This window comes from Daphnia carinata, chromosome 10 (assembly GCF_022539665.2).
Source record: "Daphnia carinata strain CSIRO-1 chromosome 10, CSIRO_AGI_Dcar_HiC_V3, whole genome shotgun sequence".
Taxonomy (NCBI): domain Eukaryota; kingdom Metazoa; phylum Arthropoda; class Branchiopoda; order Diplostraca; family Daphniidae; genus Daphnia; species Daphnia carinata.
The window spans coordinates 5046918-5070141 of NC_081340.1; the positions used below are offsets into that span (position 1 = coordinate 5046918).

Below are 23224 nucleotides of genomic sequence, written 5' to 3' on the forward strand. Positions count from 1 at the left end.
ACATGTTTTGCCCCTCAATGGGACTTTGAATATTTTGGAAGCGGAGGCAAAGTAACGTCCATTACAGTCGAAGCTTCGGAAGGCATCAGACAATTAGCCCCAGTGACAAATCGTCGATCGTTCCACACAGATAAGAAAACCATTCAAAGCCAGTCAAAAGACCCGCCACGGCGAAGAAGAGGTCATGTAATAATAATAGTAATAAAAAAAGGTTCTTTCTAATGACATACCCTTGAGGGTCCCACTTTCCCCTCGTCCTTCTGTAATGTAAAGGTTGTATTGACGCTTCCTTTTTTTGATATGACGCGACATACTTTTATGTCGGCATTTTCTTTTCATAATGCCGTGGTTCTCTTTTTTCGTACCGTTGTCGAACAAGGCATTTTTCTTTTCTGTAAGGAGGAAAAGAGACATTGCTGAGTGTGTGTGTGGATACCACTCGTGTTTATTGATACTAGTAGAACTGTGGTCATCCCGAAGAGACCGGTTTTCTTTATGATCTAACGTTGACCTGATGGATTCGGCTAAAGAAAAAATAGTAGCCATTTTCTCTCTCAAGTTCAAAACTTTTATGCCGAATTGAAGAATTCCTAACAGCACTTGAAATATATATATTTTTTTCCTCTTGTTGTTTTCGTTTTTGAAATTCGCCCCAAGTGCTCTCCTTTGGCCGGACTACAAAACAACAACCGCAATTAAATAAATATATATTTTTCAACAAAAAATAAACTTGAAGCAGAAAAAAATAGAAAAATGGAAAGGAAAAGGGGTGGAATATTTTATTATAAGTGCGCGCGCGGTTCATGAGAGAGTTCGCGGCGGTAGTGGCGGCGACGGCGGGAGGCGGAGGAGAAGGCAAAGACCTCTTTCTTTTTATTTTTTGGGCTTCTCCGCTCTCGGCACGTCTACGAGACTCAGTAGAGAGCGAGAATTTCTGGCGTAAAGAGGAGGGGTCCACCGCGGGCATAAGGCGAAAAAGAATAAGAGAGAAGGATCAAGTCACCGTTCCAGTCTAGCCAGACGGCCAGTGATCCTCCGAGTGGCAAGGGCGCAACATCCCAGTTGAGAGACGCGCGCCCCCCTCGTCCTCTCATAAGCCGTTTTAATGTTTGTTATTATCGTTGGGCTTTGATTGTTTTTTGCTCTTCGCGTGCTATTTCAATTCGCAGTCAACTTGGTTACTTTTATTATTTGGTTGGGAAGTATTCAAAAATTTTTTTTAAGACAAGAAAAGACATTGGTCGTTGAAAAACAAAACAAAAAAAAAAATAGTGTGCTGTCTGGAATTTCACCGCAATTCTCAAGCCGGTACCGCGAGAAATGACAATACCCGGTTGGCATCGAGGCCGGTAAGTGACTCTTTCCGCCATCTCCTTCGCATTTCCTCAGCGAGTTGAAAAAAAAAAGGATTTGGTAGTTTTTGTTTTGTTTCTTAAATTATTTAGTTAACGTTCGTCACGACTTGCTGGATGAATGAGTCGGATTTTGCCGCTTGTCAATTCGTTGTCACGACTTTTTTATTTTTAGGGTCCTTGAAAAGTGAATAATCGTCCTAATGGGAAAAATGACATGTTAATCAAAGAAAAGGGAGTCCATGAAAGAAGTTGTTTGTCGTGTTTGCTTAGATTTGTCGGGACAATGTTGTTTTTCATCGCTTCAAAAAAAAAAGGGAAAGGTCGAATGCGCGTGTATTTGTCCAACCACGTAGTTCACAAAGCGGCGGCTCGTGTGGGTGGGAAAAGTCAATGCGTATTTTCTTCTGGAGCGAAAAGGCGAAAAAAAAATTGAGGGGGTTGTGAAGAAAATAAAAGAAGAGCATTCCAGCCGGTTGGAACTGATTGATAGCTCTTTTTGACTAGTCTTTTTCCCCTTCTGTCTCTTGTCTATTCAGCCCCCCATTTTTAAGTCTACTTCGTTCTGCTTTAACTGTCTTCTGCTCATCTACTTTTCGAAGAAATTCCCCCCGTAAAGGCGCATCTCTTTGACAGTGCTCGTACTTTGGCCTCTTCTTTTATTTCAATGAACGCGCGGATTTTGTTTGAAGAAAAAATAAAGAACGGAAAAGAGAAAAAAAAACATGGGCGAGGGTGATGCGGGGGCGGAAAGCTATAGGTGGAAAGCTTCTTCAACAATTGCGATGACAGACGAAAGAATATCCCTGTAGGTTGTCGAGATGAATGAGCAGTGAAGTCTGTCCCCAAAACATTTGTTCTCAGGCACATAAAAAAAGAGAGAGAAAAGAAACGAGCCAATCTCCATTTTTATCCGATTGCTGTCGTGGCAGTTTTCAAAGAAGAACATATTCCCTTTTTTTTTACTGTCTAATCAGCCAACCGTGTTGGACATTTTTCTTTTCGGTTGGGAACAGAAGAAGGGAAAGGTACACGTTAAAAGGATGGTTCTGTTTTTTTTTGCCCGATTTCCTTTTTTGATGGTTATAGTTTTGCGGAGAGTGCCATCTTTGTGAACATTCCTATTCAGGTCAAGCTTTTTTTTTTTGTCGTTTTACAGCATTTTTTCGATGCAAAATTTTGAACTGGCTGATTGAAGTCAATTCTTTGATTCACGCCATAGATAATAAGCTTGTTTTTGAAAAGAAAAAAAAACATTGTGTTAATGCTCTTTTTCCATGAGGGAGAAGCATTACATCCATTGTTTTTGCCTATTCAAACAAAAAGAAGACGAAAACAAGTTACGATGCGCTTCATGTTTCGCCGAATCTTCTTCTTTTAATGCCCGCTTTTTTTTTTTTGTTCTTAGGCTGTTTTTCTTTCCCCTCGGGTTGACCATCTGGTTTAAGGTGTTCATATACGCATTATAACGAGACCACACAGGTCACAAAAAAAAAAGGCATAGGCGGAGCATTTTTTTTTCATGAGGGTCAGGAAAATTTGATGGGTCAGCTGGCAAAGAGGCCAACCTGAGGGATGTGGTCTACCAGGCCAATAAGGCATTAAAGATTGAAGAGAAGAGGGGGGTGCGCTCGTAGTCCGGTGCACTACGGTTATATAGACTCCTATAATGTAAGATGAGACGCTGAGGAATCTTGAGGAACACGACACATATTTTCAACACAACGAGCCAGAAAGGATAAGGTGAGACAGGCCCTTAAAAAAAAATCCGTTGCACAACGACTCGTAACGGTGTGATCGGAACACGTCTCGTAACCTATTGTAGACGGACTTAAATATAAGCCAGCGTGATTACCAACGATTGAGTTACGTTACATACCACCACGACCGAAATGGCCCTCCTATTTTGAATAGAAAATGCCCCCTTTTTTTTTCTCCTTCACGGCTGATGTTATAAACTTGGAGGGAATGTGTCAACCCTCTAGGTCGTATTTTCTCGTGACGAGGAAAAAAAAAAGAAACGAATAATAATAAGGGGACCTTAAAAAAAAAATCCCTACATCGATTTGTAGGAACAAGAATTCCGGGTTAGGCATGTTTTGGTACACTCATCATATTGTATGCAGCATTTCCCTTTCGTTCAAGCGTCGCTATCATCTTGGTAAATTTATTCTGGTTATAAATTTATAAATGCTGTACATCAGAACGATCATTTCTCTTACACACGTGTGGGATTTGTATGAGTGAGTGAGTGTGCAAACGGTTGATATGAATTTTTATTTATTATTTTTTTTTTCTCGCTCTCTCTCTACACATGAATATTGCATTATCTGTGCCGGAAAAGCGTTGCCTCCCTCTTCCTGCTTTTTTATTTTTGGACTGTTGATCGAACGATTTTTAAATGAATGAATTATAAAAAAAAAATGTGGATCAATAGGAGAATTAGGTCTCTACGGTGGGCGTCGATTCAGGGTCGATGCACTGGCTGATTGAGGGGGATGGTTCTACGTAATAGTCAACATTTTGAAGAAGAGGCGGACTATTTGATATAAATAGCAGGATAAAAGCCTGGGCCATCTGGTCCGTGTCTTTTAAGTACTTGTGTGTGTATGGACGTTGTATAAAAATAGGATGAATAATTCAGGAATAAAAAGGGAGAAAAAAAGCCAAGAGATGGGAGAAAGTATTGGAATCGCAACGGGTGGCCCACATCCCTCTGGTTAAAGGATTTTTTTGTATAGGGCAAACAAGCGACGGGCACTTTAAATGGAATGTCCCGTTGACGATTTGTCTAGTGAAAAATGCTAATTTGTTGAAAGTCCACATCCATCAGTACTAAACTTAGGAATATTTCCCACTTTTCAATCGACTTTTTTGTTTTTCTCTTTGCTTAACCGCATACAAACAATTGTTTTTTTTTTTGCTTCATTGATGGAACTTCTTCGTTTAACAGCAACTGAAAAAAAAATGATGGGCAGGCCCAAATGGATGGGGAAACACAACACAACAAAAAATGGCCGGAAGCGCAAGGCTAGTCACGCGCGCCTAGTGACAGGAGCTGTCAAAACAGTCCCGATCGAGACGTGTTTAGCCTTCAACTTTTCGATCAATGAACTTTGTGCTTTGTTATCGCTTAACCTAAGTTTATGTTTGGCATTTTTCTGCGTAACTCGAGTCCTTTTTTTAGGGCCTTGTTTGTTGATTGCGAATTTTATCATCCGTGTAACTGGCATTATTTTTTCTTTAGCCAGACGGTGTATGTAGACAGAACTAGTTTTTGAGCGGTGCGCAGGTTTCCAATGACGCGCTAACGTAGAATTAGAAGTTACCTGTAGCTGATTAGCGTCAGAGTGGTTCGATTCCACCTTCTGGGTGAATATAATATAATTCTTTTCGACAGTTGAGAGGTTAACCTCGCATGAAACAGATTATCGGGAAGCTTGAACGTAGCAGGAACCTGATACTGATTGACGGGAGGAGGGTCAAGCGTATAATGAATGATGAAAGTAAACTTGAAACGTTGTTCAGAATAACGTCTTGGGGTAAAAAAACAAAAATGAAGGGGGATTTATTTTTTAAAAAATTGTTGTTTTTCCGAAGCCCTAAAGGTTTTTCGTTATTTTTCTCCGACCGCGATTATCCGTTCAACAAATACGGAGTATATCATTTTTGATTTTCCCTCGCTCATCGATCACGAACTGGCCGTAAAACCACTCCCACTCGCAGCCTTGCATACGTCAGCTTGATCGATTCATCATCGATGGCTTTCGATACCCATAGTATTTTTTTTGAGAAAAGATAAATTTCCAGGTATTCTCCTCAAAACAACACAAAGAAATGCCAGCCGTGATTCCCATTATTTGTATAGTCAAGGCAAGAAGCCAAAGCAGACAGTTCCAAAAACGGGGGGGTATATTGCCGAACGTTATGGTCTGGAGGAAGTCACGAAATTCGAAGCAAAAGGAGAAAAACGGGCGCCCGACGACACCATTTGTGAAATGCGCCGTTTCTTAAAAACCACCTGGTGCGCGTCTTTATTTAAAAGAAAAGAGCAAAAACGAAAAAAAGGTGCTCGTCCTTGAAGGATGATTTCAATTGTTCAGTATCAAAAACCTGACTCACCGTGAAAAAAAAAAAATACAACAAATAAAAACCTCCCAAAAAGAAGGGGGTGGTATCTCATTGTCTTGTAAAATGCGGGCGCATCTCATTTGATGCACGGTCATCGATGTTTGATGTTTTCCTAATTTTGCGTCACCAAAGGTGGGCACAAAATTGATTGAAGACTGCGAATGTATTGACTCTTTTGGCCGTTTCTTGTTTGACCATCGATATACGCACAATCTCCATCGGGTTTTCCTATAAGGTCAACACTAGTCGATTGTGTGTTTTGTTGTTGTTGAAAAACGGTCCGCGTTTATCTTTCATTCCTTTTTTGTTTAGCGCAAAGACAACTTCTTAAATGGATGGCGATGGAGGCCTTATCGATAAATGTCTGGGTTTCTTCACCACTTGCTAACAGCGTTCGTGTTTGAATAGTCGGGAAAAAAACACAACAAGAAATCTGTGTTTATATTAGTGATCCAATGTCGCAACCCTCAGTCTGGTTGTCTTTCTTTATTATTCATTTTTTATTTTCTTAAGTTGTTTTCTTTTATTTTGAAAAAAAAAATTGCAGACGGGTGTAATGGGAATGATATCGCATTACAGGAAAATGCGGATTTTTCACCGCACCACTGAATTGTTCTCTATTTTCTGTGTTTGTGTGTGTGATCAAACCTCATCTTACCTGTCGGTATTTTTATTTTCAGGTTATTATTGTGGGTGCTGGCCACCGCCTTCATCGCTGCAACCGTTGACGTAAGTATACGTTACCCATAGAATAACGAAAAGGGCTGTACTTCTGCGGTTGTCATCGCCTCTAGCGATATTCATTATCAAATGCAAATCATCGTGACACACTGACAAGTCCCAGCCTCTTTTCATTCTTCAAACATAACAGACAACTACGTGGGTGGGTTGGCTGCTGCTTCATTTCAATCTTTTCGGTCTTCCCTTTCAGGCATCGAATTTGAATTTTCAAAAAATAAAATATTATTTTCCGAATAGGCCGATGGGTAGAAACAATAGGATTCTTCTTTCTCTCCCCCCAAACACGTCTCTATGTCTACAGTTTGAGGAAAGTCGAGGGCCAAATATAATTTGATTGCGTCACGCTATGGGCCCTCTCTCGCGATATACATCTCGGATGGAAAAAAAAACACCAAGAGATTGTTGATTCAAGTAGAGATAAGAGAAAGAGGAGGGAATCTGTGAGATCGAAAGTCAAATAGGTTTTCTTTTTTTGTTTCTTCTTTTGTTTTTGGGGCCTTTGTGTGATTTTTCACCGCCGTTTGGGTTTCTCCCGTATTTGGTTTTAGGGCGGGAAACTCGGATCATTCGAAAGCGGTGCGATAAACAATTTTCAATTAAACTCGGAGCACACGATAATTCACTTAGCTTTTTGTCATCGATTATCCCCCCACGAAAAAGATGTTTCGAATCTTGTTTCTGATAGCACCGCAACATCTCGGGATTTTTCACGCGAAAGCCGGTGGGAATGTTCGGGTCGTAGAAATATAAAAAAAAAATGGGATAAATCATTCAAATAACAATAAATCATTCTTTTTTTTTTTCGAGATGAAAATCTTGTGAATTTATATCCATTTTTTTTATTCGTATAATTGCCAAGTCATCATTGAAAACAATTTAACGAGCGGCTTTTCTTGTTTCCCCCTCGAATCAAAATAGAAGACGAGTGCTAAACGTTAATAATCCATCAATTGTTCCCCCGTAGATCTTAGGGAATTTCTCCGTTTAATTTGGCTATTGTTGCTCGGTGTAGTGAATTAATAAAGAATTCATTTTTTTTTTAAAGAAGAATAAAAAAAAAAAGAATCTTAACACACAATGGCGTGTCTATGAACCGTTTAACGGTTGGGATATGTAACGTCTCCTCGACACAAGATTGAATATTCCGTTCTCAATTTCTTGGGGCTGTAAAACTTTCCTTCCCCTCCATTTTTTTTTTTCGGATATGATGAAAGGCAATTTTTTTTTTCTTGAATAGTCACCCTCCGCCACAGCAAGGGGTGAGAAATAACAACTGCCTCCTTTTCCTTCCCCTTATTCTTCTGAAACCACAGAGCCGACCAAGTCACGAACTTCGTGGCCTTTTTTTTTTTTTTTTTTTTTTCCTTCTTCCTCTTTGGTGTTGATCTGTTGTGTCAGAAATTTTTTTTTCCTGCGAACTAGACGAATTTTCTCTCATCAGCACACCTCGTTTGACTCATTAGGCTTTTCTATGTCTGTGTTCCCCGTCTATGCCTCTATTTTCGTGCTCCGAATAGACCCGAGAACAGAGCGAAGCCACTGGTGCTATTATGGCTACCATCATCACTCGTCGAGTCAGTCATTTTAAATTTAAATGTCCCGAGCTCTGCTGTCACTCACCAAAGAAAGAAGTTAACAACGAACGTACATTTACCTCGGTGACTCACACCCCTCCCTAGATTGCCTTTGGTTGTTTCTCCCGTTTTTCCTTGTCTAAGAATCGGAATGCTAAGTAGATGACATTCTTGGACTGATATAGACACACACACTTAAGGAATTGACACTACGGGATGTTTTTTTTTTTTAAGCTTCTTCGTTTCAATTTTACACCGTCTGACGAAGATTGAGGCCACGTTGTCTACGACTTGTCGTATGTGATCGTTGCCTTTGATTTGAAAGCGATACTCAATCACGCTGCACGAAATCCATCTCCCGAAAAAGGGGTTCTGTTTCGTCTGCTGGCTGGCAGGTGTCGATTGCACACCGCAGAAATCTCAGCTGTGTCACAGGTGCTTTAATGTCCCATCTGCCCAGGTGGGCAAAAAAACAAACAAAACAACAGTTCTCGCCTGACAGGATAATGTTTACAAGATTTGCTGTCTGATGCGGTTCATTTAGTTTTTTTCCACGGGAGGAACAGTAAACAAATATTTACGTCAAACCGAAAGCGACGTCCTTGGCCATACCTATTGTGCCGACATTTGGAAATGCCTTTAAAAAAAAATTTGCATGCAAGAAGAAAAGAAAAGTAAAAATGAGACGGGAAACTATTGCCAAGGTTTTTTGCCGCTGGGATTTTTTTGGAAAATATAAATCTAATCTTTTCAAATGTTACCCTTGATAATCCATCATCGTAGCAATTTGAACTTGATGAAGTTTCGTTGTTGTAGTGCAACCCTGCATTTGGGGGTTTCATTTTTTTAGAGCAGTTTCCTATAAATAGTTTGTTGATGGATGTGTACGATGTAGTTGATTTTATGAATTCATAACTATGATTTCTTTTCATTTTTACAGAGTCATTTGGATGCAGACCATGGACGATCGACGCGACATAAAAGGCAACATCGAGGCAGCAGATCGTCGTTTATCTTGACAGATTTCGTCGGCGTGCCGGATCCAGAAGCGGATGTCATTAGCCTACAATCTACATTGGAATCGGGCATCTGGTCCGAGTGGTCCGATCAGTCGGAATGCTCTCGTACATGTGGCGGAGGCGTATCGACCCAGACCCGTGAATGCCTACAGCGAGGGTAAGTTTACTTTTTTTTTTCGTGAATTGTCTTATTACCATTATTATTCTTATAGCTTACACGAGTAGCTTTCCACATTACACGCATAACATCAAAACGTTGTCCCTTACGGCCCCGCGTCCTTGGGCCGGGCAGTCTAGACTCCACAGGCATCCGGAAAGACAATACTTTCCATGTTGGAAAATCCCACATTTATTTTTTTTTTCTGTTCCATTTTAGGAAACCAAATAAATTAGAATTTAGATGATTTGAATTTATATTTAAATATATATTGATTTACATGTTATTTATATAGAGCTGAAGATGAAACATCAGACACCCCGTGCGTTGGCGCAACGAAGCGGCACCACTCGTGCAACATTCAGGCAAGTCACGATCCTCCCCCTTCTTTTACCCTCTTTCTTTTGATAACGATTTCATTATGTGAAAGCGTCTAAACAATTTCTTTTTCCTACCCTCGGCTCATCTGCCTTCTCCCCCCCCCCCCCCTCTCGAACCATCCACTCCATCTCCCAATGAGTGAGATGTTTTCGGCGTGACTCAGCCTTGTGCCAACTGATTAATGGTTACCCAATGATTGATTTATTTTATTACTACCAGGAGTGCCCAGCCGACACACAAGACTTCCGGTCGGAGCAATGTTCACGATTCAACGGAGTTCCATTTGAAAATCGCTATTACGAGTACGATTTATTTTTGCACAAACATGACATCATCAGCGAACCCCTTTTTTCTTAATGTTTTCTAATTATTATAGATGGGTCCCGTATACGAGAGCGCCCAACAAGTGTGAGCTGAATTGCATGCCGAAAGGCGAAAGATTTTATTACCGACACAGGCGCAAAGTCATTGACGGAACACGATGTGACGAACAAGAAGGCACCGACGTCTGCGTTGCTGGCCAATGTTTGGTATGTGTATTTTTATTTCATTAGAATTTTATGCATGACTCAGGCGGAAAATGTCAAGTGATTAATCTTGTCAACAGCCTGTCGGCTGCGATTCGATGTTGGGCTCAACGGCTAAAGAAGACCAATGCCGTGTGTGCGGTGGTGACGGAACAACTTGCACATCTGTTCAAGGAATAGCTCAGCAAAACGACTTTCAAACAGGTACGTAGGTTTGTTAACTCGTTTTTTTTTTTTTTGTTTTTTTTTTTTGGCCTTAAGGGTCTAATAGATTATCCTTTAAATGGCACTATCTCCCAACAGGTTACAATGACGTTTTGCTCATTCCGGTTGGCGCCACAAACATAAAGATTCGCGAAGTCAAGTCGTCAAACAATTATCTTGGTAAAAAATAAAAAAATAAATTGCCATTTTATTTTTAAATCTTAAAGAATTTTCCTTTTATTCCTAAAAACGATGTTTAGCTATCCGCAACATAACGGGGCACTATTATCTCAACGGAAATTGGCGAATCGATTTCCCGCGCGAGATGAAATTTGCTGGCACTACGTTCCACTACGAACGTAAACCCCACGCATTTATCGCTCCCGAAACGATCACGGCTCTGGGTCCGACTAGCGAAGCTCTCTACGTCGTCTTGCTCTACCAGGAGCCTAATCCCGGCATCGAGTACGAGTACAGTTTCCCCAGAGATGTACAACTACCCACTGGCGGTGACAGTTACAACTGGATCTACGGAGCCTGGAGTGATTGCACTGCCAGTTGCGGCGGAGGTAGGCTTTAAAAGCTTCAACTTTTGTTCTTTACAAGTTCTTAATTGACGTTTTTTTCTCTTGAAAATGTCAGGCATTCAAACGAGGAATGTTAGTTGCGCCAAGACGAGTGATTTTGAAATGGTTTCCGAAGACTTATGTGATCCCCAATTACAGCCTTCAGTGAACAGAACTTGCGCTACAGAGGCATGTGATCCTAGGTAAGTCACGTACAAAATGTCTCAACATATCCTTGTTAAATCTGTTTATTTTTTAAATATGTTTTTGGCAGTTGGTTCATTGGCAATTGGACGAAATGTTCCAGCAATTGCCAAGCGGGAATCCAATTTCGCACAGTTTATTGCCAGCAAGTTATTGCTGGTTCCATGCAGTCTGTCATCAACGACAGCATCTGCGTTAACGCTATCGGACCAACGCCATCATCAATTCAGGAATGCAATAAAGAAGCTGTCTGCCCTCAATTCCACATTGGCGAATGGGGACCGGTATATTAAGTTAACTAAGGGTACAAATTTATTTCAAACTACTGACAGATTTTTTAAATTATCCCAGTGCGATAAACTGTGCGGAGATGGAACACGTCATCGCAAAGTCACGTGCTTTCGCAAAACAGACGATCGCATTGAACAGCTTGCCGATTCCGATTGTGAAGGTGAAGTTCCAGCTCGTACTGAATCCTGTTTCAAACGGCCTTGCGAAGGTGTAGACTGGATAACATCCCCGTGGTCAGGCGTAAGTTTAGCATCTCTATTCGTTTCGTGCATTCATTTCTTAAAACTCCGTTTATCACGTCAGTGCAAGGATAAGTGTGGGCTCGAATATGAAACACGAAGAGCACAATGCGTTTCGCCTAAAGGAAAGATTTATCCAGACGAGTTTTGTCACGCATACCGTCGACCGGCATTGAACCGCACGTGTGCCGACGCCACTCCATGCAAATACGTCTGGTTTGCCTCCCAATGGAGCGCGGTATTTGAATCACATTGTTTTTCTTCTTGTACAATCATGAATAATAATCTCGATTTATCTTTTGTAGTGCTCGTCAGACTGTGGTGCTGGAATTCAGTCCCGGTGGGTGTTCTGCGGCACAATGGATGGCGGGGTCCCCGCTAAAGTCGGTGACGAGAACTGCGATCCAGAGAAGAGATACGAGAACACAACCGAATGCCACGTGCCGGCTGATCAGTGCAAGGGTGCTTGGTTCGCTGGACCTTGGAGCGAGGTATTTGACCTTGTTCTTTTGTTTGTCCGTTTTGGTGTCGATCTTTTCTAGTAATCTCCGCTGTTCCGGCGTGCGTAAGACATGAATCTCAACGCGTTTCTTTTTTGTTATCTAAAATTGGCAGTGTTCGAAGACGTGTGGATCTGGAAGCCGGACGAGACCGATTTTATGTCTCGTTAACAATGAAAAAGCTGCTGATATTAAACTGTGCGGAGTGGATACCATCCCATCTGCCGAGGAGAAATGCAATACACAGGCGTGTAGCGAAGAACCTACACCTGAAGGAACAACCGAAACACCTTTAGTTGAAGTCTGTGAAGAAGTTGAAGAAGAAGGGGAAGATGGAGAAGAAGGAGAGGAAGAAGAAGGAGAGGAGGTGGTTGAAGAATTAATTGAAGAATCAAGCGGATCAAATCTCGGAATGGAACCATCCTCTGGTTCCGGAAGCATGGAGAATCTTGCTGTGGATATGTCAGCTGAAGGATCTGGGGATATGGAACCTGAATCGGTAAAGCTGCAATGAAATGATAGTTGATTTGAACTTGTTATTAGATTTTGAATGATTATAGTCGGGACTTGGATTGATTCTTGGCGGAATGACTGCCCCACCAACGGTGATGGAAGGATCGAGTGAACCGGATGGTTTGATACGAAAACGAAGACAAGCGCCTGCTGAGGAACTACTCCTTTCCGGCGAAGGATCTGGATCTGGAATGAGTTCCGGTCAGGGCTCTGGATTAGGTTCCGGAATCATTCTTGGCGAATCGGGATCCGGTATCGATGGTATGGATCCTGAACTTGAGGTCGAGGAGGAAATGAACGTAATCGAAACTAAGAACGGACTTCTCCAAGCAGAAAACGTTTTGCTCGTCACCTGTAAGAGTTATCTTTTTTTTTTTTAATCAATAAAATATCGATTGCTAAATATTATTTATATTAACAGCCAAACCAACGACCGCTAAGCCATCTGGTACCGAAGCTCCCACACAAAAGCCAAGTGCAGATGATACAAAGGAAGCCTCTACTGTGAAGCCAGGCGAAGATGTGATGGAGACATCCACTGAGAAACCAAGCAAAGATGTTAAGGATGCCACTACCGTGAAGCCAAGCAAAGATGCTAAGGATGCATCTACGGTGAAGCCAAGCAAAGATGCTAAGGGTGCATCAACAGTGAAGCCAAGCAAAGATGCTAAGAAGGAGACAACTACTCAAAAACCTGCCAAAGCCACAACAAAGAAACCGAGTGTTGAAATTATTGAAAGCGATAAAATGAAAACTAAACCACCTGGACGATCCAAGGCGAAGAGCTTCCCAGGAAAGAAGAAGAAGGTGAAGGTCTGTCGTGTGGTTACACCAGAGAAACCAACATGTGACAAGACCGAATACGGATGCTGTTCAGATGGAACATCCACAGCTAAAGGACCTTTCGAAGCTGGTACGTTTTGTTAATCGTTATTTAATTCGTTATTTCTATTGAATGCATTTGCGATTAAAGGCTGTCCCAAATTCGAAACGTGCGAGGATGCGGAATTCAAGTGCTGTCCTGATGGCGTCACTCCTGCCAAGGGAGCTAACAACGAAGGATGCTTCACAGATGCCTGCAAAACATCCTTATTTGGCTGTTGTCCAGATGGATTCACTCCATCGGAAGGCAATGACAACGAAGGTTGTCCTGCGCCAACTACACTTGCACCACCTACAACTCCGATGGGCGAAGAGTTCCTAATGGTCGCTTGCAAAGACTCGATGTACTGCTCATTTTTATAAAAATTATTTTCTGGTAACAAATATTAATTTTTTATTTTACAAAGGTTTGGTTGTTGCCCGGATCAAATGACAGCAGCTACCGGCCCAGACAACCAAGGATGCTTCCAATGTGAGTCTAGTGGTGATATGGAAGAATCAGGTAGCGGCAGTGGCAGCGGAGCAGGTCCCGAATGCAATTCCTGCGATGATACCAAATACGGTTGTTGCCCAGACAACTTGCGAGCAGCCAAGGGACCTAATGGCGAAGGCTGTGAGCCTATTGAAAGTATAAAACATTTTTATTGAATCCATTTTTGGGATGAAAATGATTATCGTCTACCTTTTTAGGTGGTTCTGGAGATATCGGTTCAGGAGATGTTGGTTCCGGAGATGTTGTACCAACAACAGAGTCAGGCATCAATTGCGCAACAACTGAATTTGGTTGCTGTCCTGATGAAATGACAGCTGGTAAATGGAACAACATAGTCACGTGGCAATTTCAGAAATATTTCATTCGTGTTTTCATTTTTTTTAGCCACGGGTCCGGACTCTGCTGGATGCGACACACCTTGCGCTGAGACCAAATTTGGTTGTTGTGATGACAACGTCACGGCCGCTCATGGTCCCGACAAGAAAGGCTGTTGCCTCAATACCGAATTTGGCTGTTGCCCGGACAATATCGGTGCTGCAACAGGTCCAAAACTCGAAGGCTGCAATTGCGAGTACACACAGTTTGGCTGCTGTCCAGATAATATCACTCCGGCTCGAGGTGAAAAACTTCAAGGCTGCGGCTGTTTGTACACGGAATTCACCTGCTGCCCCGACAGCTACACTCCGGCTGCTGGACCCAATTACCAAGGGTGCGGATGCAATACTTTCGAGTTCGGATGCTGCCCCGACCTCATCACCGTGGCCAAAGGGCCCAATCTCGAGGGATGCGGATGCGAGAACACGGCTCACGGATGCTGTCAAGATGAGCGAACACCCGCCCACGGACCGCATTTCGAAGGATGCACCTGTGAATCTTCTAAATATGGCTGCTGTTTGGACGGCGTTACAGCATCCCAGGGTCCAAATTTCGAAGGATGTCCATCAAAGCCAGCGCTTTCTGGAGGTACATTTTAAACATTTCATTCACACTGGATATGAGATTACATTAATATTTTTGTTGTAGAAATTTGCGCATTGGACAAGGATCGCGGCTCTTGCCGCAATTTCACTGTCAATTGGTTCTTCGATATGGAATACGGGGGTTGCTCTCGTTTCTGGTACGGTGGATGCGATGGCAACGACAACCGCTTTCCATCACAAGACGACTGCAAAGCTCACTGCGTGGAACCAACTGGCATTCGTAAGTGCTTATTATGTTTATAATGATGGATGTCCTTTAATAAGCTTTCTCTTTTTTATAATTGATAATACAGAGGCTTGTTCGTTGCCACGAGTGGCCGGGCCTTGTGAAGGTAATTACCCGTCTTGGTACCACGATACGGCCACTGGCTCTTGTCGCCAATTCCGTTACGGAGGCTGTTTGGGCAACACCAACCGTTTCACCACACGTGAAGAATGCCATCAACAGTGTATCGCACCAAAGTTACTCGGTAATGAAAGATTTTGTTCTGCTACATTTTTACGGATTTGCAATACAAAGTTCATGTCGTTACAGATAAATGCGAGAAACTGCAAGATGCTGGAGGTTGTCAAGGTAACTTCAAGCGCTGGAGCTATAATAAGCAGAGCATGACTTGCGAGGAATTCAACTGGGGCGGTTGTCAGGGCAACGAGAACAACTTCTTGAGCGAACGTGAATGTCATCTCCGTTGTAAAGACAGCGGTCGATCCCGAGGTAAGTTATTGTTCTTAATATATTTACGATGGCCTTATCAAAACAAAACACAACACATACGCACAAATCATGAACACAATATGTCGAAATTGATCCAACAAAAACATTATGAATCTCAAAGTGACGGCTGAAGAGCGGTGCAACATGACGGCCGACTACGGCCTTTGCCAGGGCAGCCAACTCCGGTGGCATTTCGACAGTCAAACACGGCATTGCCACAGTTTCCTGTATTCCGGATGCGGAGGCAATGCCAATCGTTTCGAAAGTCACGGAGCTTGTGCATCAGTATGCAAAGAGGCTCCCAGGTTTCTTACGACAACTCCAGAACCATATCAGCTCACTACACAGAGGACAAACGTTACAGGTGTCCGGCCCTTGAGTGTACCCTCCCTTTCCCTCCATTGGCTATATGAACACGCTTAACGCACTAACACATTTGGCTTGAAGATAATGCTTTTGTTTGGACTAACAAAAACAACGCTTTTTTAAACTCTTTTGGCACTAAAATCAAATGCAAATAGATGCGTGTCTGCTGCCTCGCGCTGAAGGTCCTTGCAGCGAGAAGAAATCCCACTGGTATTACGATCAGTCCGAGCGACGCTGCATGCCGTTCTACTTCGGTGGATGTCAGGGCAATGCCAACAACTTCGAGACCCAAGATTCCTGCGAAAAATCCTGCCGCGCCTTGTCCCTCGTCACTGGTAGATGGGTTATAACTAACTTGAATCTCCTAATGCAAATTAACAATTTAACCTAACCGTTTTAAATTGCTGCAACTAATCAATCTCATTTGCATTAACTAATTAGAAAATCCCCTCTTATTTATTTAATTTTCCACACATTTTCTAATTACTTTTTGTATTCATTTTCGTCAGAGGAAGACACTTGTCGTATGCCACGCGTTATCGGCGATTGCAAAGAATTCACCGAACGATGGTATTATGATGAGTCGGATGAAGAATGCCGTGCCTTCTTGTTTGGAGGCTGTGGTGGCAATGCCAACAACTTTGAAACATTGGATGCCTGTCGTCAACGGTGCCAAACAGCGGTATCACCTATTCCCGAAACTGCCAAGCCTATCGACGAAGACTTCCGAACTGGTAGTATCATTCTTAGATAAATTACAGAAAGATGTAATTAACGTAATTTTTAATTTATAGAATTTTGCTTCTTACCAAAACAAGAAGGATCATGTGACGAATCGATTTTACAATGGTTCTATGATCGTCCGGAGGGTGTTTGTAAGCAATTTATTTACAAGGGATGCGATGGCAATCAAAACAGATTCGCCGACCGACAGGAATGCGAAAGTCGATGTAGTCAGTCTCAGGATGTTTGTATCTTGCCCCGCATTGTCGGTCCATGCAGTGGCTCCTTCCGCCAATGGTATTACGATGCCGGATCCGACAATTGCTACGAATTCGATTACGGCGGTTGTCAAGGAAATCCTAATCGCTTTAATAACGCGCAAGAATGTCAGAACCGCTGTCAGAGGGTTCGACCTATTACGACGACTTCAACGGAAGCTCCGTACGTGCCTTATCCTCGAGAACCAGAACGTGAATACGAACGAGAAAGGGAACGTGAACCTGAACGAGAACGCGAGCCTGAACGTGAACGCGATCGAGAACGTGAACAAGAACGTGATCGATACCCTACCGGAGAAGGTATTATTATTATTATGTTATTTATTTCCGGCTTCTTTTAAATTTGCTTTGAATTATCAGATATCTGTAGTTTGGAAGTTGAGCCTGGACCTTGTAGAGCCAGCGTTCCAGCATGGTATTTCAATCGGCAGACCTCTCGCTGTGAAGCGTTTAGCTATGGTGGATGTGACGGCAATGCCAATCGTTTCCATTCAGAGGAGCAGTGCGAACGCCAGTGTGGAAACTTCCGTGGTCAAGGTTTGAAACTGATAATATCTATTTATTAACTTTTATTAAAATATTGAATTCTGGTTAGATGTTTGCCGACTTCCTCCTGATGGCGGCCCCTGTCGTGGATCTTTCCGCAAATATTATTTCGATCGCAACACATTGCAATGTCTCGAACTCAGGTACGGCGGATGCCGTGGCAATGGCAACCGATTCAGTTCACTGGAAGAGTGTCAATCTCTCTGCTTGCAGCGCGCCGAGGTCGCTCCTCCTGGCAATGTGACATCGGACGCCAATTCGGGTACAGCCCAATTTCTTGCTCATTACAGTAGAAATTCAGTAAGCTTCAACAATCTTTTCTTTAACATTTAAAACACTTTGTAGTTTGAATTAAAACATTGGCTTAAAAAAAAACAAGACATTAACGTGTAACATAATCAAAATTAATGACGTTTTTCAATGTAGTAGAACTTGTTTAACGTCTAATGTTTTGAGCTCGCGAGAAAAGAAACACTCCAATGGGTCATTTATATTATGGATGATTGACATACTGTTGGTAATGAAATATTCTGAAAAATTCTTGATGGACGTACGTGGGTATAGTGGTCTGCCGTCTGCCGATGGACGTCGGCCCGTGTCGCGAGAGATACGACCGCTGGTTCTATGACTCGGAGCGAAGCACTTGTCAGCCGTTCGTCTATGGTGGTTGTGCCGGAAACATGAACCGTTTCAAAACCTTCGAAAGTTGCACCACTTTCTGTTCTTCATCTTCGGCCGATCAAGCTAGACCAGCAGCGCCGGCCCCAAGCTATCCTTCTCCTTCAACCTCTAATGGTTTTTCATTTATCCTTTTCTCGTTAAAAAAAAAGCTTTTTCTGCTTCAATTAGTGCCAAATTGGCAAAAATCAGTCGCTTTTTACGTAGCTGTTTTTGCATGTACTAGTGTGGAAATGACTTTTGGGGTTTAACGAGATGATTAACTCTAATGTCTTGCGTCCAGAAAACGAAATCGATGTCGGTCCTACTGCCACGCCCTACAAACCCAGTCCATACGATGTTGATCAGTGCGCCGAGGCCAATGCAAATTGCCGTGCAATTAGTTGTCCATACGGCATTGAAAGGTATTTACAGTGATATTTTGAAATGATTAAACGTTCCTCTATAACGTGACGCCTAATCATTTAGATCTACATCGAACACCGGGTGTGACGAATGCCGGTGTTACGAGCCGTGCCGCGGCTATTCATGTCCGGAAGGAACGGAATGTCAAGCAGAATTGGTTCGTGATGAATCTGATCCTAATCAGTCTGCCACTCGCATCCAACCTGCGTGCAGAAAAAGTACGCAGCGTTTCTTTTAATTTAGAAAAGCTCAATAATCTGAATGAATTACGTTGCAGTTAATAAAGAAGGCCGATGCCCTACGGTTCAGCGTGGAAGTTCCAGTTGCGAAGAAGAATGTCGTTCTGACGCAAATTGCCAGGGAGATCACAAATGTTGTTTCAACGGTTGCGGTCGCTCTTGTCTTCCACCTGCTCCCTTGTATGAAGAGCCAACAACGACTACTCCTTCACCTGTTAGAGGTAATTACATGATTTTGATACATTTTTTTTTTATTATTATGAGCTAAACAATAAAATTCAATTATAGGCACTCCACCACGAATCATCGACGGGGAGTCGCGTGTAGCAGCTGAAGAGGGCAGCGTAGGTGAACTGCAATGCGAAGCAATCGGGTCACCCAAACCAACAATATATTGGCGTCGAGCCAACGGAGAGGTATGAAACAAATGAATTATAATTAAATCGAACAACGATTGATTTTCAACTTATGTCGCATTATAGGCTGTCAACGATGAAGGCAAATTCAAAATCCAATCAAATGGTTCGCTTTTGATCATCGGCGTTCACAGATCAGATGCTGGCAGATACACTTGCATCGCCGATAACGGAGTTGGTTCATCTGCACTCAAACAAGTTCAGTTTGAAGTCAAAGGTATGAAATTCTTCCAGTCTGTTTGATTCTTAACCGATGAGTTCAACATTAGCTTTAATTAACAAATTAACATCCTAACCTTTTCAAATGACTAACATTTTAACATAAACCTTGGTGATTGGCCTGCTTCTCTTTTAAACGACAAAGACCCGACTATTCGCGCTGCGGATATCGTGACCTTTCAGAGTGTGACGGTCGTGACATTGGGCTCCCCGATCATTATCCACTGTCACGCTATCGGCTGGCCTAGGCCGTCGGTGACGTGGTGGCGCGGTGAGCGAATGCTTCCGCTCTCCTCCGAGCGCTACGAACAGTTCCGCGACTATTCCCTCTTGGTCCGACGCGTTTCCTTCCGCGATCTTGGCCCTTACACCTGTCAGGCCTACAACGGCTATGGCCGTCCTTCTTCTCACACCGTCATTCTCCAAGCTATCGGTCCAGTCTACTCGGTTGACGCCGATGAGGTTGAATTCCGCCGCTATCTTCTTCCTCCACCACAACCCGATCCACGTCTTATACCTTCTACTACAACTACTACTACTCCTTCTCCCTTCCGGCCTCGGCCAACTCCACCACAGACTTATTACACGCTGCCTCCACAGCGACCTAACTTGGGTAACGTTGCCTACTAACTTTCTTTAATCCTTTTGGAATGTAACGAATGATAATTAAGAATTTGCCGTGTGTTCGTTTAATGCGAATTATCTAATAATTTTGATGTTATGGCAACTTAAAGTTGCGCCAAGTGCAAGAGCCTGGACAGAAAGATCAAATTACCCAGTGGATAGTGACATCCAAATCCACTGTGAAGTCCAGGGTCAACCGCTACCACAAGTGACGTGGTACAAGGACAACAATCCAATCGTTTCGACGGATCGTATGACCATCACTGGTACAATCCTCTTCAAAAATATTCTGCTTATTACCTTATCTGTACAATACAAATTTTTTTTGTCTCTTTGCTTTCAGGTAATAACAGTTTGATGATCACTGGAGCAGAGGGCGCTGATTCTGGAAGCTATCGCTGCGAAGCTGTCAATTTACTTGGAGATTCAAGCAGTCTCATCAGCATTGTTGTCGAAGGTAAGTTGAATTATCATGTACGTACATAAGTGAAGATGTTTAATCGTGGTCGAAATTTGATTCAACAGGCGTCTACCTGCACCCGAACTGTACGGACAACCCGTTCTTCGCCAACTGCAAGTTGATCGTCAAGGCGCGCTTCTGCACAAACAAGTACTACGCTCGTTTCTGCTGCAAGTCCTGCACATTGGCTGGCCAATTACCGGCTACGGGACCGCATCTGCTCGACTACAAGACAGGTACTAGCAGCGCCTCCGCCAGGCGTAGGAAGTAGATCAGATGTGCGTCGATATGTGCCAACGACACCTCTTTTCTCTCCGTCTTTTCTCCACCTGTTGTTGTCTTTCGTTTCCCGCCGCCTTGTTCTTGTCCTCCTTTTGCAGTACGTTATTTGACCAGACATTATCTAGCATGTTTTCCATACAGCCCTCTCGTTCTCTTACTTTCCACCTTTCTCTTGCTCACCTAAGCAATGTCATTTAAACAGCAAAGAAATTCAAGAGGGGTAGGGTTCCGAATTCTTTAGGAAATAACACATTAAATGTTTTTTGTTTTTTTCATTTTTTGACGATTGGCTTAGCGAGCTGTTTGCTAGTCCTGATGAATTTCAATATTATTTCTTTTTTATTCCCGTATAGACGACCGGTTGGGGAGGAGTTGAGAGGAGGTGTTGACAGAGTTTACATAAGACTTTTCCAATTCAAAAAATTTCTTCTCAATATATCTTGGCTATTTTTTGTTTCTCTCTTTTTCTTTATCTATTCCAGCTTACTTTGACAAAACAGTGTGAACGTAAAAGACTACGAACTCGCCCTGTCAACTTCCTCCTCATCTGGGCTCCTCCCTCACAATGATATTTTCCCCATAATATTTAGACCATTAACAGCTGCCTTTTGGCTCGTGACGGAAAGCTTTCATTTTTCTTTTCCAACTAAATAACATATGATTGCCCGATGTTCCGTTTCATTACTATTCACTGCCACTTTATGCTGTTATGACTGTGTTGAACAGAGGTTTACGAGGATCCGTTCACCACGCTTATTCCTCCCTCTTTCTCAGACTCTACTCACGTGCCTTCTAATCAGTCTATTGCAATGTATTTCAATCTTTTACTTATTTGGCATTTAGAGAATATTCCTGCATGTTGACAAAGGTTATTGTTTTCCATGGGTTCACGATGTTATGGCAACAATTACCCTCGGTACCAGAGATATGTATTCCCAACCGATCGGTTTCTTTTTAAATTTTTTTTACTTATGTCAAGCTTTTCTACGTTTCAAGAAACATTTACCACGTCACTGCTGCATTGCCTTCCTCTCTTTTGCACTTATTTTATCACAAGACAAATTTTTAACACTTCACGTAGTTGCCCTTAAATGATGAAAAACAACGTGCCTTTTGTATATATTGCTGAATACAACATTTTTGTCTTCAGAAACTAGAAACTAGTTTTTGATCGGTTACAAATTAGAACGTTATTCAGGCCAGTCTTAGAATCTACTCAAAAGTATTCTCGTTCCCTTTAGTTTTGGAGATAAATATGCAGACTACGTAAGGCTGAAGGCTCTGTGTCGTCAACGTGTGGAAATGTATTGTAAATATTAGTTATTGAATGTCGTCGTAAGATATTAAAAAGTATTGACCGATTTACCACACAACCTAATTCCCTGTGTTATCTAATCTTGAGGAGGTTGCCATATCGGTTCTTATCCTCTGGTTTCAAACCCAGTTCGACCGGTTGGCATTGTTTACCTGAATCTGACGCAAGCACTACGTGAACCAATGTTTCTAAGTGATAACCGATTAATTGGGAAATTATTCGGTTACTTTGTTTTAAACAAAACATCACGTATTAATGTTAAGGCAGTAATAATGCACTTTATTTCCTCAATAATGAGTTTTACAGCAATGGCGTCAAAACAATACTTTGGATTCTTCACGAATTTTATTTTATTAAGGATAAAGCAGACATTATTTTCACATTTTTTACGCTTTTCTTCCCGTATTCACAGTAGCTTCGAGAGATGAAACAAATGCAGCAATTAAAGAGTTTCAAAGTTGTTCAATAGATACTCTGTTTTAATCAATTATAAATAGCACCACATCTGTTGCAGCTGTTGAGTCGCATTGAAAAGAGGCAGAATAATCCAATTGGAAAAAAGAAAATGGCCCATAACCAACCACACAAGGTGAAATGTTCACGTACGACTCCCAACTGAACAATAGCCGTAGCCGTTAATTTACAAGTTGAATTATTTTCAAGTATTCGTGTTATTTACCTGACATCTTCCACACCTTCCACCCAAAGGCACAACTTCGACTGCTACGACGGTCGGTCCAGGAGGAGGAGGAGGATTTGCCAAGTAAACTTGTACGGGCTGGTATTGTTGTTGAGGAGCTCCTAAAAGCAACACAGTAAAAGGATAAATCATCCGTCGAAATTGCCTCCTGTCACTACGCCTAAATTATTCTTTGGGTTTAAAATGGTGCTTACCTGAAGAGTAAGGTGGTGGATTGTTGCTTGGATGATCCATGATTAACGAGATGGAAATGTAAATAGCGTTCCTTTTAAAAACTAAATTAACGATTTGCTTGACTGGTTGTCCCACTGTACACGATTTACGGCAGAACTAGACGATAGTGATAGCTTTTCGAAATTGCATCCTCCTTTTAACTAGCCGTTTGTATTGGTTTGATAAAACGAAACAACGTCCTATTTTTATCTCTTTACGTAAGCAAATGTTCGTCGGAGGGCTGTTTATCGTAATTCACGTGATATGACGGTGCTGTTGACGATGCAGCTG

The 23224-nt window shown here is 42.3% G+C and overlaps 3 protein-coding genes across 6 annotated transcripts; 2 read left to right on the top strand and 1 right to left on the bottom strand.

Moving 5' to 3' along the window:
- Positions 1-931: 931 nt before the first annotated feature.
- Positions 932-9042, top strand: LOC132088404 (ADAMTS-like protein 2). Its single transcript, XM_059497306.1, has 4 exons — positions 932-1349; positions 6164-6212; positions 8739-8974; positions 9030-9042. The coding sequence occupies exons 1-4, from the start codon at positions 1321-1323 to the stop codon at positions 9040-9042; spliced, it is 327 nt and encodes a 108-aa protein (XP_059353289.1). The 5' UTR covers positions 932-1320.
- Positions 9043-9577: 535 nt separating this feature from the next.
- On the top strand, positions 9578-21059 carry LOC130696110 (papilin-like). 4 transcript variants are annotated; one of them, XM_059497169.1, is made up of 35 exons: positions 9578-9657; positions 9732-9885; positions 9963-10086; positions 10186-10266; positions 10347-10655; positions 10729-10855; positions 10927-11140; positions 11208-11387; positions 11451-11624; positions 11692-11877; positions 12002-12385; positions 12447-12753; positions 12821-13312; positions 13373-13625; positions 13689-13894; positions 13972-14091; positions 14159-14737; positions 14798-14974; positions 15048-15224; positions 15290-15469; positions 15591-15833; positions 16345-16569; positions 16630-17136; positions 17197-17373; positions 17432-17644; positions 17947-18177; positions 18344-18464; positions 18529-18683; positions 18743-18925; positions 18993-19120; positions 19187-19337; positions 19485-19952; positions 20074-20229; positions 20307-20420; positions 20489-21059. In XM_059497169.1, the coding sequence occupies exons 2-35, from the start codon at positions 9778-9780 to the stop codon at positions 20692-20694; spliced, it is 7656 nt and encodes a 2551-aa protein (XP_059353152.1). In that variant the 5' UTR covers positions 9578-9657; positions 9732-9777; the 3' UTR covers positions 20695-21059. The 4 variants fall into 4 exon arrangements, with proteins under 4 accessions (XP_059353152.1, XP_059353153.1, XP_059353154.1 ...); XM_059497170.1 differs by lacking the exon at positions 15591-15833 and adding an exon at positions 15991-16170 and having other exon boundaries at positions 13689-13909; positions 20489-21058; XM_059497171.1 differs by lacking the exon at positions 17947-18177 and having other exon boundaries at positions 13689-13909.
- Positions 21060-22278: 1219 nt separating this feature from the next.
- On the bottom strand, positions 22279-23185 carry LOC130696109 (membrane protein BRI3-like). Its single transcript, XM_057519188.2, has 3 exons — positions 22915-23185; positions 22700-22821; positions 22279-22635 (listed from the first exon to the last, which is right to left on the bottom strand). The coding sequence occupies exons 1-3, from the start codon at positions 22952-22954 to the stop codon at positions 22504-22506; spliced, it is 294 nt and encodes a 97-aa protein (XP_057375171.1). The 5' UTR covers positions 22955-23185; the 3' UTR covers positions 22279-22503.
- Positions 23186-23224: the final 39 nt, after the last annotated feature.

What these genes read in the sequence shown, in the direction of transcription:
- LOC132088404 (XM_059497306.1), top strand. Translation starts at nt 1,321, where the DNA reads ATGACAATACCCGGTTGGCATCGAGGCCG. An exon ending in CCCGGTTGGCATCGAGGCCG is followed by an intron (nt 1,350 to 6,163) that starts GTAAGTGACTCT and finishes TTTTATTTTCAG; the next exon opens with GTTATTATTGTGGGTGCTGG. An exon ending in TCATCGCTGCAACCGTTGAC is followed by an intron (nt 6,213 to 8,738) that starts GTAAGTATACGT and finishes TCATTTTTACAG; the next exon opens with AGTCATTTGGATGCAGACCA.
- LOC130696110 (XM_059497169.1), top strand. Translation starts at nt 9,778, where the DNA reads ATGCCGAAAGGCGAAAGATTTTATTACCGACACAGGCGCAAAGTCATT. An exon ending in AAAGCCAGCGCTTTCTGGAG is followed by an intron (nt 14,738 to 14,797) that starts GTACATTTTAAA and finishes TTTTTGTTGTAG; the next exon opens with AAATTTGCGCATTGGACAAG. An exon ending in TACTCCTTCACCTGTTAGAG is followed by an intron (nt 18,926 to 18,992) that starts GTAATTACATGA and finishes ATTCAATTATAG; the next exon opens with GCACTCCACCACGAATCATC.
- LOC130696109 (XM_057519188.2), bottom strand. Translation starts at nt 22,954, where the DNA reads ATGGATCATCCAAGCAACAATCCACCACCTTACTCTTCAG. An exon ending in TCCACCACCTTACTCTTCAG is followed by an intron (nt 22,822 to 22,914) that starts GTAAGCACCATT and finishes TGTTGCTTTTAG; the next exon opens with GAGCTCCTCAACAACAATAC. An exon ending in GAAGGTGTGGAAGATGTCAG is followed by an intron (nt 22,636 to 22,699) that starts GTAAATAACACG and finishes GCTATTGTTCAG; the next exon opens with TTGGGAGTCGTACGTGAACA.